The sequence below is a fragment of the Podarcis vaucheri genome (genome assembly GCF_965113315.1).
Source record: "Podarcis vaucheri genome assembly, chromosome: Z".
Taxonomy (NCBI): domain Eukaryota; kingdom Metazoa; phylum Chordata; class Lepidosauria; order Squamata; family Lacertidae; genus Podarcis; species Podarcis vaucheri.
In genome coordinates, this window is record NC_138758.1 from 27039302 (window position 1) to 27055974 (window position 16673).

Sequence of the window (16673 nt, forward strand, 5' to 3'; positions counted from 1 at the left end):
CCCTTCACTGAATGTACACAAGTAAGTGGCCTATGAATGGTATAATAAAGGCAGTTTCGTAAAACTAAGACACCAAGAAACGCCATGTGATTCTTTGCCATTTTCCAGGGTTTTGTCTGTTGTATAAAACCATTTTATAGGTTTTTATGTTGTATTTTAAACTATTAAGCAGTTTAGAACTGCTTGTAGGTTAAGTACACAAGAAAATAATCACCAATGAGTGGTGATTACAAATTCCAGGAGAGTAGTTCTGCTGCATTTTATTTATTTGCATGCAAGTAAGCAAGCAAGCAAATAAAAAAAATGCAACACAACTGCTCTCCTGGAATTTGTAATCAGCACCAAATGACAATTTGTCTGCTGTAAATGAGTGTTTGGAAAATTGATTGTGACTATGAGAAATAAGCAACCAAACAAACTGGGAAGGCAGAAGCTTGGACTGGAAGCTGGAAAACTCTGCTTTATTCATCTATGTCTGATCCAGGAATTATTCATCCCTCGCCCTATTCCAAAGGGGGTGGAACCTCACATTTCTGTGAAGAGTCAAGAGCATAGCAAGGGACAGATTAGATTGCAGATTTGGTTTTCACAGCTTCTATCCCCAGGGAGCTCTTTCCACACAGATTTGTCTTCCGACAATCCAGTGTGCCTTCAAGGGAACTACGGGTGAACTCTCACTCCATGCACAGCTCCAGACATCTCTTACGCTTTGTCATTCTCCCATTGAAAATGTCAGTATGGAGTGTACATGCACATATACACACACAACTCAGGCTCCTGTGACTGCACTGCAGGGAAAGTGAAAATCAGCTCTTTTTAGTTCAGTCTTCCTACTGCAGACCCCCTATCACTCTTAGATAATTTGTTAGTTAGTGGGTTGGAGTATTGTTTCATTTATTGTTTACTAATGTTGTTTCTTATTATTGTTATGGGGTGGGGACTGGTTTTTTTTCTTATTTTTTGTTTCCCCTACCATGCTGTAGGGAATTTTTATGCATCATATGAATCCTCCTCCACATTTGAATGGGATATATATTTTCAGTGTAGGCCTCTAAGAGACTTTCGGGGTGACAAGCAACTATTATTATAATTTTTTAAAATGCTCCTTCTCTTAGTAATATAAAATTACCATGATGTAACAGCTGATTAATCCTCCTCTTCTTTGCACCTTCAGCAAGTCTTCAAAGAGTTTCGCCCGCTCGATGATATCATGGCTGTAGTGGCCATCAATCATGTCAATGGATTCTGCAACTGCTCCTGTGAAGTCAACGATGGCCTCTGCGGTGTTGCCACCATCCAGGGCTTCATAAGACCCGGCCATCCTGGTGGTAACACAATGTATATTGAGGACACACCCAGATATATGAAGAAGGTTTCGCTGCTCCCAATGGGCTGCCTCCCTCCTCCTCCCCTCTAGAGGCATCGTGCTTACCTAGGTTTCATTTCCTTTGATAGGAGATCACTAGACTCTTGATGGTATTTTGTAATATTTGGGTTTATTTAAAAATGCACGGGTTGGGCAAAGGTGGAGCAGGCAGAGCTTAAATACTCCAACCTATGGGGAAATCCACTACCCCACATCATATCTCCAGAGAAAGGCAGCCAGAACTCCAAAATGATGTAAGTTGGTCAAGCTAAAACTCAATTCTCTGCCTTGCCATCTCGCTAGATAGTCTTAGCCACCTACAAAAACTCATGTTTCCTATCATTTGTTTACCCAGAGACCTAGATCTCACCATCCTTAGCTCAGAGTGGGAGAATGAAAGGCATACACCCTTTAGTTATGTCCTCCTAGCCATTTCCTGCAACTACCCACTCTCCTGCAGATAAGCCCCATTAAATTTGAACTAGAGTAGAATTGTGCTGTCAAGGGAGAGCTATGCATTACCTACAGGTATAGACAGGGCTTCTTTTCACCCAGAACTTGCCAGAACTCAGGTCTGGCGCCTCTCAAGTGGGCACTATTGTCATTATAAGAGAACAAGGGTTCATGGTGAGTTCTGGCACCTCGTTTTCTAGAAAAATAGCACTGGGTATGGATACCTTGCTAACTTTATCTGGACTGTTGAGGGAGTCCATTATAGTACTTCTGTCTCCATGAAATTTCTCGTAGGAAACCCTCCCAATCTGACCATGCTACATGTGTATTCTATGCACTGCAGGGAAAGTGAAAATCAGCCTTTCTACTGCAGACCCCCTATCACTCTTAGATAATTTGTGTATTCTATGTAAGGCATGAGGTAGGAAGGGGCCCCAAGATCATCATGGGCAATTTGTTAACACCACTTGGTTTTGGTAAGATTGTAACATTTTGTAAGAACATTACAAGGCAGTGTTCATTTTGTTGAAAGAACAGAAATTGTGCCAAGTCAAAGCAATCACGTACTTTGCGTAGGCCTTCTCCAGAAGGGCGCTCCAGAATTCATTGCGGTCGTTAGAATGGCAATAGATCAGCTCATTGTCTACAGTTGGCAAGCGGTCATCTATGACCACATCAATCCATTCTCCAAAACGCCAGAAGCAGAAGTGAAATATCCCCACATTTTGATCTGGATTATCTGAAACCCAGTCCTGTTCCTCAACATATGGAACCACCTAAAGTGTCCAAAGAAACAGAGAATTACTCCAAGCATTGAGGCAGGAAACATTTCTCGATTAACTGATAAAATGGATCCATTAAAAAAATAATCAGACCCCCAAAAACATGGATTTGTAATTGGGGAGGGGGAGACTTCCATTACAAGGAAACAATTTAAATTCCTTTTTAGTTAAGATCATTCTTATAGCCCTAGAAGAAAGGCTACTAGCTTTTCCTTACCAATCTCCTGGAAATCACCCAGAGATTTTTCCAGCAGACCCTGATCTTCCTGCTCGTCACTCTTTCCCTAACTGTAACTAAGCCCATGTATGTGAAACCTGAAATAACCACCATAGATATGCTCTCGCCTCCACTCTGTGCCCCCTGCCAGATTTCTAAAACTGGAGCTCTGCACCTTCAACAGGGGCAGAATGTAGAAGAACAGACACGCCAATGGTTTGCAGCAAGTCATGCTAGTTTTCGTGGGTTAAACAAGGCAAGATGCTGGAGATCCATATATATATATATATATATATATATATATATATATATATATATATATATGCAGGTTTTGGTGTCTTCGGGTGTCTTCCCGTGTAAGAGTCGGGGTGTCTGTGCGACGTTTCGACGAGGTCTCACTCGTCATCTTCAGGCTGGTGCTTTCGGCTTCTTGTTACTGGAACAGAGCAGAATCTGGTGTTTGAGTTCCTATAAATACTGTTGAGGGGTCGAAACGTCGCACAGACACCCCGACTCTTACACGGGAAGACACCCGAAGACACCAAAACCTGCATTCCTGTACCCGTGAAAATCTACGAAAGCATATATATATATATATATATATATATATATATATATATATGTGTGTGTGTGTGTGTGTGTGTGTGTGTATGTATATGTATATATATAGCACATCTATATTTCAATTAGTTTCAAAAGGGGATACAGTGGTACCTCAAGTTACAAACGCCTCAGGTTACAAACTCTGCTAACCTGGAAGAGTTCCCTCAAGTTGAGAACTTTGCCCCAGGATGAGAACAGAAATCGTGTGCCAGTGGCGCAGCAGCAACAAGAGGCCCCATTAGCGAAAGCACGCCTCTAGTTAAGAACAGTTTCAGGTTAAAAACGGACCTCTGGAATGAATTAAGTTTGTAACTAGAGGTACCACTGTACAAGGTAGAAGGGATTGGTTTGGGACTGCAGAGCTGAGAGAAGAGGCTAAGCCTTTCCTCCCACACCTTCTTCCTGATACGAATCACCTCTCCTCAGATCCTATTTGCCCTGTTAGGGAAATGGATGGTTTTACAAAATTATTCATTCAGAGTAAATTGGTCAGCCAAGGATGAAGAACTTTTTTTAGATCAAGGGCTGCTTTGCATTCTTGGTGACCTTCCAGGGGCCACAATCATAGTTCCATCCAATCAAAAACACTCAATCGGTGGATGAAGCCAAGTCTGTGAGGACTGTGGGCTTGGGGAGAGTTCTGAAGGGAAGAGGGCTGCATTTGACCCTGGAGGGCTGCATTTGACCCTGCCTCCCCATCCAGATGCGCTCATTAAAAAATCACTCATGGAAAGAAACACCAGTTGTTTCTCTCCCAAGATCAAAAGGACTTGGGATCCTAAACCACATATGATTTATCGTTATTACTGTCTAAAAGCGAAAGTATTCCCAGAGTAGCTGGCTTTAGCGTCCTTGACACCCATCGCTTTAGAGCCCTGGGAATCCTCGTCTGTTGCTCAGTAGCACAGTACCTTTTGCCAGAGGTTCTGCCGAAGGGCCAGGCAAGAGCAGGCTGCCACAAACCAGCAGTTTCCCAGCTTCCCTTGGTGCAAGTCGTGGGAACTGATTCCATTGACAACCAAGTGAGGATCTTCAGAGAGCTCCTTTAAAGGCAAAACACACATAAGCAAATTGGTTTCACAGTATTATAAATCAGGCAAATGGCTCCCAGGTTTCAAACGTTTGACCTGCTTGAAACTTTGCTGAAATGTTTGGGGTCATACACATTCCCACTGTGTCCTGTGATTTCTGGGCATGATTCTCAGAGGTTTTTCTTCCGCCCTACCGCTTTCCCCAGGAAAACCCACTGTTTACCGCTGAATCAAAACAAACATCAATTGGGTTTTCTGCAGATTGACATTTGTTCCGATTCAGCAGTAGAGAGTGGGTTTTCCCAGGGAAAGTGACAGGGCAAAAGAAAAAGCTCTCGGGCCTGTGCCTAGAAATCAAGGGACACGCAAAGTATGGATGAGCCTGTTGGAAGATTCTAGAAGAAATCTGGAAAATGGTCTTGAACAAGTTGCTAGTGTAAATGAGCATGTGAATGATTCAGCATTAGGTCTCTGGCGGAATGACTAAAAGAGAAAAAGATTATCTTGTTTTATTTGTTATTGACCAGTGTAAAGTTTTGTAAATAATAAAGACTGAGAAACAGAACCAAATGGTGTCTATTCCTGTAAAGGGAATTTCACGAAGAGATAGCTGGAATGCTGCTGCTGCTGTAAAGAAGTAAAAGATGAAGGAAAACTGTTTTGTAAAAGGAACTCTGCTGCAGAAAGAAATGAAAACCCAAGAGTAGATGCTCACGCACCAACAGAGCCCTTAGTTAAAAAGGAAGAGAGCTCTCGTCAAAGGTGGTGCAGAACTACAGAATGAATTAAGTGGCCCATTTTTGTTTCCACCCACTAGTAGGAAACAAGAGCCACCATGGACAGGAACTTCCATGGTGGCAACTCCTGGAATTCAGGCAATGGGAGAAGATAAAGGTTAACACGCTCATGGATCTCGTGCATGGAGTGGCCTCCCCATTCACTTCAGTGGGGGAGAAAATTCCTGGTGTGCAATGCGCAGACTGAATAGCCCCCTACATTGAAGTGAACATGGAAATCATTTGTGCAGGAGCAGTGTGAGCACTGGAGAACAGGGATGCACACAATGTTTGCAAAAAAGCAATCTCAAAAACAATCTCTTAAAAAACATTTAGCAGCAGACTTTATGAGCACACAATTTTGTGCAAGAATTTTTGCACACTGTAGAGGAGTGGCACTGAGAAGAGGAACCCCTGTAGTGCCCCATAAATTTAGAAAGTGGGGAAGGGGGTTCAAAAGCTCAGAGAAATTCTAAGTTTTAGGAGCCTGTTGCTTTATGAAACACTGGGAAACATGGGAACGCAAAATGAGGCAACTGCCTCAACAGAATCAAAACCCAATCTTATACACGTTTACTCAGAAGTACATTTCAATGTGTTCAGTGGTGTTTGCATCCGAAACCAAAATCCTGCTGTGAGGCAAAGGCAGGGCTGTGAGGTGGCTCAAAGGGCAGGAGTTATTCCTGTATGCCCTGGGGCAAATTATTTGCATTTGCAGATTACAATTTTTCAGCGGGAATCATAAAGATTGATAGCAGAACCCTGTAGATATTCCAAGCTGTGGAACATGCCATACTAGAATAACGACCTGAGTGTTGTCACAGACCAACGTGAACACAGATATTAAGGTTGTGTATACATTACCATTTAATCTGGCTCCAGTGCATTCCTACCACTGGTGTTTGAAGCTATGAACACATGATGTTGACCACAACCCACATCAATCTTGCAGTTTCTTGAGAAATGCTGCTGTTTGGTGAGCCCCCCCCCAAAAAAAACCCTACCTTCCATCAGATTTTCCCCCAAACCATCTCCCACTGCTTTGCATTTCAGCTGAGGTGTGTACCTATGAGACAGCCATTGTGCATGCACAGATGATAGCACATGTGCAGATGAGAGTGGGGGGGACACACCAAAAAGGTAATATAGATCAGGCGAAGACCCCCCCCCCCATGGTGTGAACAGCAGTTTGCAAATGTGGCTTGAAACATAATGAGTGAAATGGCCCTGCTGCGTTTTAAGTCGCTAATGTGTTCAAAGCTTTAGGAGTTTAGATACCAAAACATCAACATCCTTTTAATCACTGCGTAGGAAGAAAATATCCCAACTCTACACTGGAAATAGTTCAGAATTCCGAATCTTATCTCTGGCATTGATGCTTTCCAGCTTCCTTTTATAACTTTTAATAGTGAATGCATTTCAAGAGGAGTGTTGTTGGGTTCATCCTGCTTGTGACCTTAGTTTTGGAATCCAAAACAATAATCATTCAAGCACACTCACATTTGACCAGCCAAAAAAGAGACTATATATCATACTTGCATCCCTTTGCCAGAATTACAATGCAAAGTCATGGTGAGAATACAGCTTGTCTGGGTTCTCTCATCGCTTTGAGCCGCTGAGTCCCAGAGGTCAGCAATGCAGACAGCCTTCCATGTGGATGTGGTTAAGGCTTATTCCAAAACAAATATAAGGATGACACAGAACTTCTTTTGCTGTTTCTTTCCCTTCCCATTACAGTTGCATAAGTCTGCATAAACTTACAAGCTAGGAGCAGCCTAAGAATGAATGTTGCTAAACGTATTTACAAGCTTAAAGTGATTTGATTCTATCACACATTCACAGCGAAGACTACCATGGACAGTGGGAGAATTCATGGGAGGGGGATGTCTTTATTCAAATTATTGGGAAGTCTTTGACCTGAATTTTAAGCTATTTTCTCAATGAGCTAAAATTTCAGGGTAAGGAGACAAAACTGCTTGATTTGAAAGCTTTTGTTTCCAGCTCTGTTTCTCCAGTATATTGAGCTACACCCTCCTGAGCCTCCAAGCATAGTCAGGGTTTACCCTCTCAGTCATTGGCTCCACCTCACACATCTCAAGATAACCTGGCAACCATAGTTTTTATTATACAGTTTGTAACTGTAATTCTAAGCAGGCTTACTTTAGAGTAAGCCCAAAACATGCATAGAAGTGCACTGCCTGAGTAGTAGAGGTAGAAATTAGAGAGTTCTGGAACCTCATTTATGATGAGATGAAAAAGATCTTTAAATTAAAATTCTCAAAGAATTCTGGGAAGTTGTGTTTGTTAAGCGGGCTGAAAGATGTTAGGAGAGCTCTATTCCCCTCACAGAGCTTAGGAAGAAGCATTCTACTTTGGGAATTGTAGCTCTGTGAGGGGAACACGGAGTCTCCTAACAGCCCTCAGCACCTCTTATCAAACTACAGTTCCCCAGAATTCTTGAGGAGGCATCCATGACTGTTTAAATGGATATAATGCTCATTTAAATGCATAGTGCTGATGGGGTCGTACTGAACTGGATTATAACAAATCCTCCAATGGTCTTTCTGTGCTGTCACAACTCTCCCTGAAATCAGAACTATAATTCACTTGGCTGACGCTCATTAAAAATAGGAAAGATGTGCTTCTTTAGGAAACAATAAATGATGCTACTGCCTCTCCCCGCTCCCACCGGAAGTATTTATGGACAATTCCACATAAATTTATCAGCCACAAATGATCTCGTAAATAGCAAAGCACCCTGCATTTTCTTGATGAGAGAGAAGCCTTCCACAGAACCCTAAGGGATGCTACCACCTCCCCACTTACAAATGGGCAAATAAAAATTAGTACCAGCTATGGAAAGAAATCTGATCATTTTAGTGCATCTGGAATGAGCCTGCAGGCAGAGCGCGTGCATAACTACATAATGCAGTATTTAAATAAAAGGTATCATTTTATTAGAAGCTTTAAACAAGACAACTGGATTTCCTCTGTATTATCTCTCTACTCCTAGGGCTCTGTGACAGATGTATGTGTTATTTCAACATTGAACAACCCAACCTTGGGAGGAATATGGCTTTTGACATCCTGTTTTTTTGGACAAGGATTAACCAGTTTCTTCCTTCTAAGAAGAGGAGGTAGAGGGCAGCAGACATCAAATTAGATGGTTTCAGGCTGCATGGGGACCAAGTGTGTGGCTTCAATCACTGAACAGATGAAGACTTCCTCCATAAGCCAAACCTGTGAGGAAGAACAAAGGCTGCTGCCTTATACTGAAGGCTGCTGCCTTATAATGAGTCAGACCACTGGCCCATCTAGTCTACACTGACCAGCAGCTGCACTCCAGAGCTTCAAACTCAGGTCTCTCCCAGTCCTACATGGAGATCCTGGGGTTTGAAACTAGGGTATTCTGCACGGAAAATGGATACTCTACCCCTTCCTAAAATATTTTAGAGTCTTTTCTTTGAGGGCCAACATCACTGAATATATGGTGGCTAGCAACTGAAGAAAGGACCTTGGTGGCGATTCCCTGGCTGTAGAATGCTCTGACCAGAAACGCCTGTTTTGATATAATTTTGGCACCAAGCAAAAGCTTTCATTTGCTTGTTAATCTAACTTATTTTATGGCTGCCAATTCCTTTTACACTGCTTTGTATTTACCGTATTTTTCGCTCTGTAAGACGCACTTTTCCCCCTCCAACAATTAAGGGGAAATGTGTGTGCGTCTTATGGAGTGAATGCAGGCTCCTTGGCTTCAGCGATAGCAACGCGAAGCCTCCGAAGCACAGAGGGAGCACTCCCTCTGTGCTCCAGAGGCTTCGCGTTGCTTTCGCTGAAGCCTGAAGAGCGAGAGGGGTCGGTGCACACCGACCCCTCTCGCTCTCCAGGCTTCACGGATAGCTGCCTGAAGCCTCCGGAGCGCAGCGGGAAGTCCCACTGTGCTCCGAAGGCTTCGGGTTGCTACGTTGAAGCCAGGAGAGTGAGAGGGATCGGTGCGCACCTCTTGCTCTCCTGGCTTCACTTCGCTGGAGAGGTGCTGCACAGCTTTCCCTCTCTGTGCAGTGCCCCTTCAGCGAAGCGGGAGGAGAAATGGAAGGGGCTCTGTTTCTCCTGCCGCTTCGCTGAAGGGGCGCTGCGCAGAGAGGGGGAGATTTTTCCACCTTGTTCTCCCACTCTAAAACAAGGTGCGTCCTATGGAGCGAAAAATACAGTGTTTTATTTCTGCTCACTGCTTTAAAAAAAAAACTATCAACAGAGGTAGCTGTGTCAGTTTCTTGCAGCAAAAACAACCCAGGAGGGTCTTGTGTCTAGCTACACATGCAAAGAGCCTGGCCTGGCATGAGGCAGCTTTGTGAGTCCACAAAATGTGGTAAGAATTTACCCACACTTACCTGTTGCTCCGCTCTTTCCAGACACAGGTCTGTGCTTAAATGCTCAAACCTCCAAGCAGCGGTTTTTTGGTTTTTTGCCCCAGAGCTTTCCCCATGAAAACCTGCTTTTAAGCACTCAATTGGAGCAAATGTTAATTGAGGTTTTCCTCAGATTGCTGTTTGCTCTTATTGAGCATTGAATAGTGGGTTTTTGCTAGGAAATTTACACTTCTCTGAATTTTGCAATGCACTTCTCCATCCAAGTAATGTGTACAAAGATGCATGGGGTGAAAACACATGTACAGTGGTACCTTGGGATGCAAACGGGATCCGTTCCAGAGCCCCGTTCGCATCCTGAACGGATTGCAAGACACAACGACGCGTCTGCGTGTGCATGGGTCATGTTTCTCCGCTTCCGCGCATGACATCATTTTTGAGTGTCTGCGCATGTGCGAGCGGCAAAACCCAGAACTAACGCGCTCCGCTACTTCTGGGTTGCCACTGAGCACAACTCAAATGCGCTCAACCTGAAACGCATTCAACTCAAGGTATGACTGTATTAGTGAAATTTAACATACAAAAACAGTAAGAAATATTAAGAAAACTGTTTTGCAAAAATATTTAAATTGTGCAAAATTGCACAAAACTTGTTGGCACCATCTGTCTCAAGAGACAATGGAGTGCACCTTGGTAAGGTGAAGTCAAACCACTGCATTAGCAGCACCAAAGTGACTTCTCCTGGGTTCAAGCCTGGGTAGTGTGTATGGAGGTCTGGGACTGTCCAGACAACAAGACCCCACTTGTAGCCTCACTGGCACCAGCTTGGCTGCAAGAGTTGCTGAAAGGAGGCATACAAGGTGCCATCTAAGCATCTTAGGAACTCCACTCCGGAATTGTGAAGGGTTTACTCCTTGGCCTTTTCTTCTCCGAAAGACAGCAAACAAGGCAGAAGAGGTTTAGGATCAGTTTTCCTTCTCCTAGAAGGGCTACCTTCCCAGGTTGATTAGCCCCATCTGCCCCTCACTTCCCTCTACAGCATATGCAGAATGAATGAATCTTTATTTGTGTCAGCCATTGCCCATAGTAACATAACAACAATATGATATACAAAGAATAAAAATAAAAAGTCAATTACATAATTATATACAATGGTACCTTGGGTTAAAGACGCTTCAAGTTACAGACTCTGCTAACCCAGAAATAGTACCTTGGGTTAAGAACTTTGCTTCAGGATGAGAACAGAAATTGTGCTCCGGTGGCGTGGCAGCAGCAGCAGCAGGCCCCATTAGCTAAAGTGGTGTCTCGGGTTAAGAACAGTTTCATGTTAAGAACGCACCTCCAAAATGACTTAAGTATGTAACCAGAGGTACCACTGTATGCAGAAACTGCCTTCCTGACCATTTGACTCACTATTGGCCTCGTCCACTCAATCCGCCAGACCCTGTCTTTGTATGCAGGGGCTAGTCCCTAACTCAACTGAGGGTTTGAGACCCATCAGCTACCAGCCAGTCAAAGCTGTTTCCCGGGGTGTGGCTGCTGTCCCATGCTGGCAGCTTCTCGGAGCCACAGGTGAGAGCTGAATGCAGGGTGGGGGCCAAAGGTGTACAAACTACCCCAGAAGGAGCAATATGTGTCCCCCACCAGGGGTACTACCTCTCCCCCAACACCCTATACACCTCTAATTGTATAAAGAAATGTGTAACGTTCAAACTAAAGAAATGAGGAAAGTTGAACTTGAGATTGGAAAAAAAATGAGAAACGGTGAGAAACTGAAATGAATTATTCACCCTGAGCTACAATCCTTTTCTAAATTCAGAGAAGTCTGCTCTTAAGCTCTCTCACGGAGCATTTAAAGTTTAGGCAGCAAAGACGCAAGGAGTTGCTAGCCAACCACAGCACACGAGAGCAGACAGCAATATCAAAAGCTATAACTGGTGTGTATTTTGCAAGCTTCACAACTGATGAGAACAAATTTAAGAGATCCCAGAGCTTACCATAAGGCTTGCTACAGTCATAAAAATGTAGTACATTGTGTCATAAACCACACATTGTTTAATTTATGGTATTCAAAGCAACATTTTACTTTATAATGCCTTAGATCCAAGAACATTTGGAAAAGTTTTGCTTGTTCCTGAGGACCTTCCTATGGCTGTCCTGAGGACCTTCCTATGGCTGTCCTATGGCTCATAGCAAAGCGGTTTGAAGTATTTCATTGCCTTGTGGTGGCAGTCTATGCCCAGGGATCTCATGCACGCAACCACAATCAAATTATCAGCACATCAGAAGAGTTTGCTTAGCCCCGAAACATGAAGCTAGTTGTGAATGGAACAGCTGGAGAATCTTGGAACTTGTACTCCAGAATGAGTTGCAACAGTCGAAACCATCAGAGATCAGAAAAGAGGGAGTTCCACAACTTTTGGGCTTATTCTTATTGTGAATGGAAAACCCCTCCAATATTTAGTGATGATATAATTTATCTGCTGGGATAAAACACAGGTGGTTTTGCTTACAAATGATCTAACTAACGGTAGCTCAGCTATTTCTTCTATGTAAATATGTAAAAATGAAAGAGCTGTGTGCTGCCAGGAAAAAAACAAACCCTATTAATTCTGGCCTATGTTTAACGGGTAATAAATAAGGTGAAGACTCATAACATTGTTTTGTTATATTGTCATCTGGTTTGAAGTTCATTCAGTTTATTCTGTATTGCCAAACTGAGAGATGTCTGGAAGAATGGTCTTCAGTAGGCTGAAGCCACAAAAATAAGCTTTCTGAAATGATATAATATCTCCCTGCCTCCCCCCACCCTGGCCTTTTCCAGGGCGATGCTATTATGATCCTTGAGTTGCTTATTTCTTTATAGTGAAATGCAAACCCTAATGAAGCCAGAACCGCCTTTGGCTTTAATGGGGTCAAGATGTCATTCTCTATCGATTCCATAGCATCAGCAAGTCAGATATTGCAGTATTACATGTGAGGACAATAATTTGTGGTAGAGGGTGGACTGGAGCAAAGGTGGGAGACTTGTCAATATATTCAGTTGCCTGTGCCCCTTCAGGGCTCACCTCCATTGAGTCACAGACAGAGAGGACACTCACTGCTTTTACACCCACAAACTTTGAAACACACACATAGAGATCAACACATGCATTGTGGTGCAGTAACTAGAGTGCTGGGCTAGGAGGCCAGGATTCAAATCCCCACTAAGCCATAAAACTCACAGGGTAACCTTGGGCCCATCACTGTCTCTTAGACTGCTCTACCTTCCGGGATTGTTGTGAAGATAGAATGGTGAGTAGGAGTACCATGTACACCACCTTGACTCCTTGGATGAAAGGTGTGATTATAGAAAGAAGAAGAAGGAAGAGAAGGAAGAGGAGGAGGCGGCAAACACATATATGCAAGCATGAAAGCTCATCCATTTCTGAGTCACACCCACAAAAGTATTTGCTGTACGGATTGCTGTACTGTGAAACCAAGTGTCCCTGTGCCTGTTCAGACACACCCTTGGGTATGCTCTCATGTTAATAACTACATGCATACATACATATACATTCACACAAAACACAAGTAATTTACCTTCTTGGTTGTGGTGCTGAAAGTGACAACGATATATGTGATAGTCAGCTGCATGATGAGGATTAGAGGTCGTCGTGAGCATGCCAATTTCATTAACCGCCCCATGGCAAAAGAGTTTAGGCACGGGAACGAATTGTGTGTCCGTGCTCTTGGCTGGATCTGACTCTCACTCTTCTCTTCTCTTCACTAGGTAAGCTATCAGAGAAGGCTTTAAGAGGGACCCTGCAACTGCAAACTCCTCCCATAGTCAAGGACTTCCGACGCCAGTGAGTTTGGCACCTGCAGGCTGGGGCCAATCACAGAATTCGCCAGCGAGATAAAATCTCTTCCTTGCTTAGAAAATGACACACATTGCATCCTTGGCATTTCCAGGAGGGCTTAAATGTTCCTGTGTCCCAAATGTCCCAAAGCCTTGGCAGCTATTTCCAAGCAATGCTAAGAACACTGACCCTGAAAGCGACATGACCCAACATAATATTGTTTCATATTCACTTTTACCCATCATGCTACTCTCCAGTTTCTAACTCCTACCAATCTATGCATCCCCATCATGTCCAATTTCTTTCTGTTTTAAGCAAAAGTCTGTATAAACTAACCAACTGGAGAGCATTTCTCTCTTGCGGAGCATGCTCAGTCCAAACCGACAGCATCTATGGCAAAACACATTACTTGTGTACAGTGCACAAGACCACCTTCTGCAGCAATTAAAATTTACTTAGCTTCAACCTCTTGCCATTGCAGAAGCAGCAATTATTTATCTTATACCGCTTTTACCCTCTTAAGCTAACCACTTTTATCTATCTAGGAGAGTCCCAGTCTCTCTCTCTTTTTCCTAGTACCTCTTCTTTTTAAAACTGTAAGAAGTATTATGGCCCTATAAAGACTAACCAATTTATTATGCCCTAAGCTTTCAGGCACTACAGTTCAGTTTTTCAGATGCGTAAAAGCGTTGTCCTGAGTTGCAGGCCCGAGGTTGCATGGGGATTGTAAAAAGAGAGCTCCCAAGGAAATGAAAAGAAGAAAAGTGAAGTGATATTTTCGTACTTCACAATGGTAATTCACAAAACAATTTCTGATGTCACAAATATCCTGGCATTGACATTGGCACACTAGATTTGGTATTTTGTAAGAACAATATTGTGCCTACGACAGAATCCTGCAGCACCCTATTTGTCACTTTTCCCCAGAATGATAAGGAACCATTTGTGAACGCTCTTTGAATTTGGTCAGTCAACTAGCTACAAATCCAATTAACAGTTACTTTGTCCAGCCCACATTTTACCAGGTTCACAAGAATATCACTGGCGGGTTGTCAAAAACCTTACTGAAATCAAGATGTCCACAGCATTTCCCTGATCCTCCAAGCTTGTAACTTCATCAAAAAGACATGTGGTTTGTCTGGCATGACTTGTTTTTGAGAAACACATACTGGGTCTTAGTAATCACAGGATACTTTTCTAATTGCTCACAAAGCAAGTGTTTCATTATCTGTTCTAGGGCCTTCCCTGGTATCAACATCAAGCTCACTGGTTGGTAGTTTCCTGGGTCTTCTTTCCCCACTTTTTTTTAAAGATCGGGACAACATTTGCCTGCTTCCGGTCTGCAGGAACCTCACCTGTTCTCCAGTGACAAGTGTCATCTCACACTTTCTGCTGCATCTACCCATCACTTTCTTTCACAAAAGTCCTATCTTTTGGGGAAATATTTTTGTGTGCAAAAGCTCAAAATTCACAAGTATGTGACTGAAGCCCACTCAAAAAGCAACCTTCTGGAGAACACTAAGTTTCTAAATAGGGAAAAATTGAAATAGTTGATCCTTAAAACACCATTCCTTCAGTTTCACTTGGCAGAGGGCATATCTGAAAATATTGACAGGAAAAGAGTTGTTTCCCCCCTCTTAATTAGCATTTTCAGCATAGCCAGTAGAGTCACAGCTCATTAGGCAGAACTCTGCATAAGCGTTAATATCACTACGCAAATTTACTCTATATAGCAGCACAAGTCTGCAGGGGTAGCCTGCTGATGAATATGAACTCTTCTGCATTTTTGCAAACACTTGCAAATGTCAGTGTTTTTAATGTGTGGTGGGGAATGGATGAACAAATTTAATGGTCAGAAACAAGCTGAAATATACCGTATTTTTGCTCTATAAGACTCACTTTTCCCCTTCTAAAAAGTAAGGGGAAATGTGTGTGCGTCTTATGGAGCAAATGCAGGCTGCGCAGCTATCACAGAAGCCAGAACAGCAAGAGGGATTGCTGCTTTCACTGTGCAGTGATCCCTCTTGTTGTTCTGGCTTCTGAGATTCAGAATATTTTTTTTCTTGTTTTCCTCCTCCAAAAACTAGGTGCGTCTTGTGGTCTGGTGCGTCTTATAGAGCGAAAAATACAGTACTTGACTAGAAGGTTGATACCATGGTGAAGCTTCATGTTATCAAGACCTGAGCTCCAACAGGAAGAACGATATGCTAGCAGTCTCTTGCTGCTTTCTACCTAGGACAACCAGTCTCTAAGCAAAATAATGAATGAATACAAATCTAATGTTAGAAATGGCAATAATAAGAAGCCAGTGAAAACATCTCAATCTCTCAGGACATTTTACTGCTGACCTGAATGTTCTACATGAACAATCTATGGAACCCAACCTTCTGATGAATACCACTCTACAGTAAATACATGCCAGAGGGTGAAAGCAATGTGAAACTGCAGCATTAAAATTTATTTATTTTTAATTTAATTTTTTATTAACATAACATAAAAAATGCCAAAGAAAACCCCGATTATCAAAATTGCAGAACTGTAGTACAGAGGTTATATTTTTCAAATAAATAGAAAGAAGATAATATAGAAAAATAAAAGCATCACGAAAGCCAAATTTTGCAGTTCGGTTGCGGGAAGACAGTTTTATATATCTAAAATTGACACGTAAGAAATGAAATCCCACCAAACGGTGCAGAAATGGTTCCAAGTCTTCCTCAGCTATGTAACTGTGAGCTATTTTCAATGCAATAGGCATATAATCTTCCTAAATTAGAATTTATCACAGCGTTTTATTTTATTGCAGTTTTGAACTGATAGCTTTTACCAGCCATGATGTCTTTCAGAGGAATGATAGGATAAAAAACTAAATAGATAAACAAACAAACAAACAGAATGAATCTAGGGTTGGTGTGTTATCATGAAAAGATGATTTGAGCATATTACATCAATCCTGACCTGACTGCACTGCCTACCAATTAGTTTCTGGGCCCAATTGAAGTGCTGGTTTTGACCTATAAAGCCTTAAATGGCTCAGGACCCAATACCTCAAGGACCGCTTCTACCTATTTGAACCACCCTAGACCCGGCAATCATAAGATGAAGCTCTTCTTTCACGAGAGATTCACGAGAGATTCAGAAGGTTGCAGAATGAGAATGGGCCTTTTCTGTAGTAGCTCCCTGCTTGTAGAATGCCCTCCCCAGGGAGGCTCACCTGGTGCCTTCATTATATATCTTTA

General features: G+C 42.7%; 1 protein-coding gene across 1 annotated transcript in view; it reads right to left on the reverse strand.

The window, feature by feature from the left end:
* Positions 1-16673, reverse strand: part of CAPN6 (calpain 6) — a 59246-nt gene that overhangs the window by 24717 nt on the left and 17856 nt on the right. Inside the window, exons 4-6 of the mRNA XM_082208650.1 lie at positions 4333-4464; positions 2387-2595; positions 1130-1322 (exon numbers count right to left, since the gene is read on the reverse strand). Coding sequence (XP_082064776.1) covers positions 1130-1322; positions 2387-2595; positions 4333-4464 — 534 coding nt within the window. The remainder of the gene's footprint in view (positions 1-1129; positions 1323-2386; positions 2596-4332; positions 4465-16673) is intronic.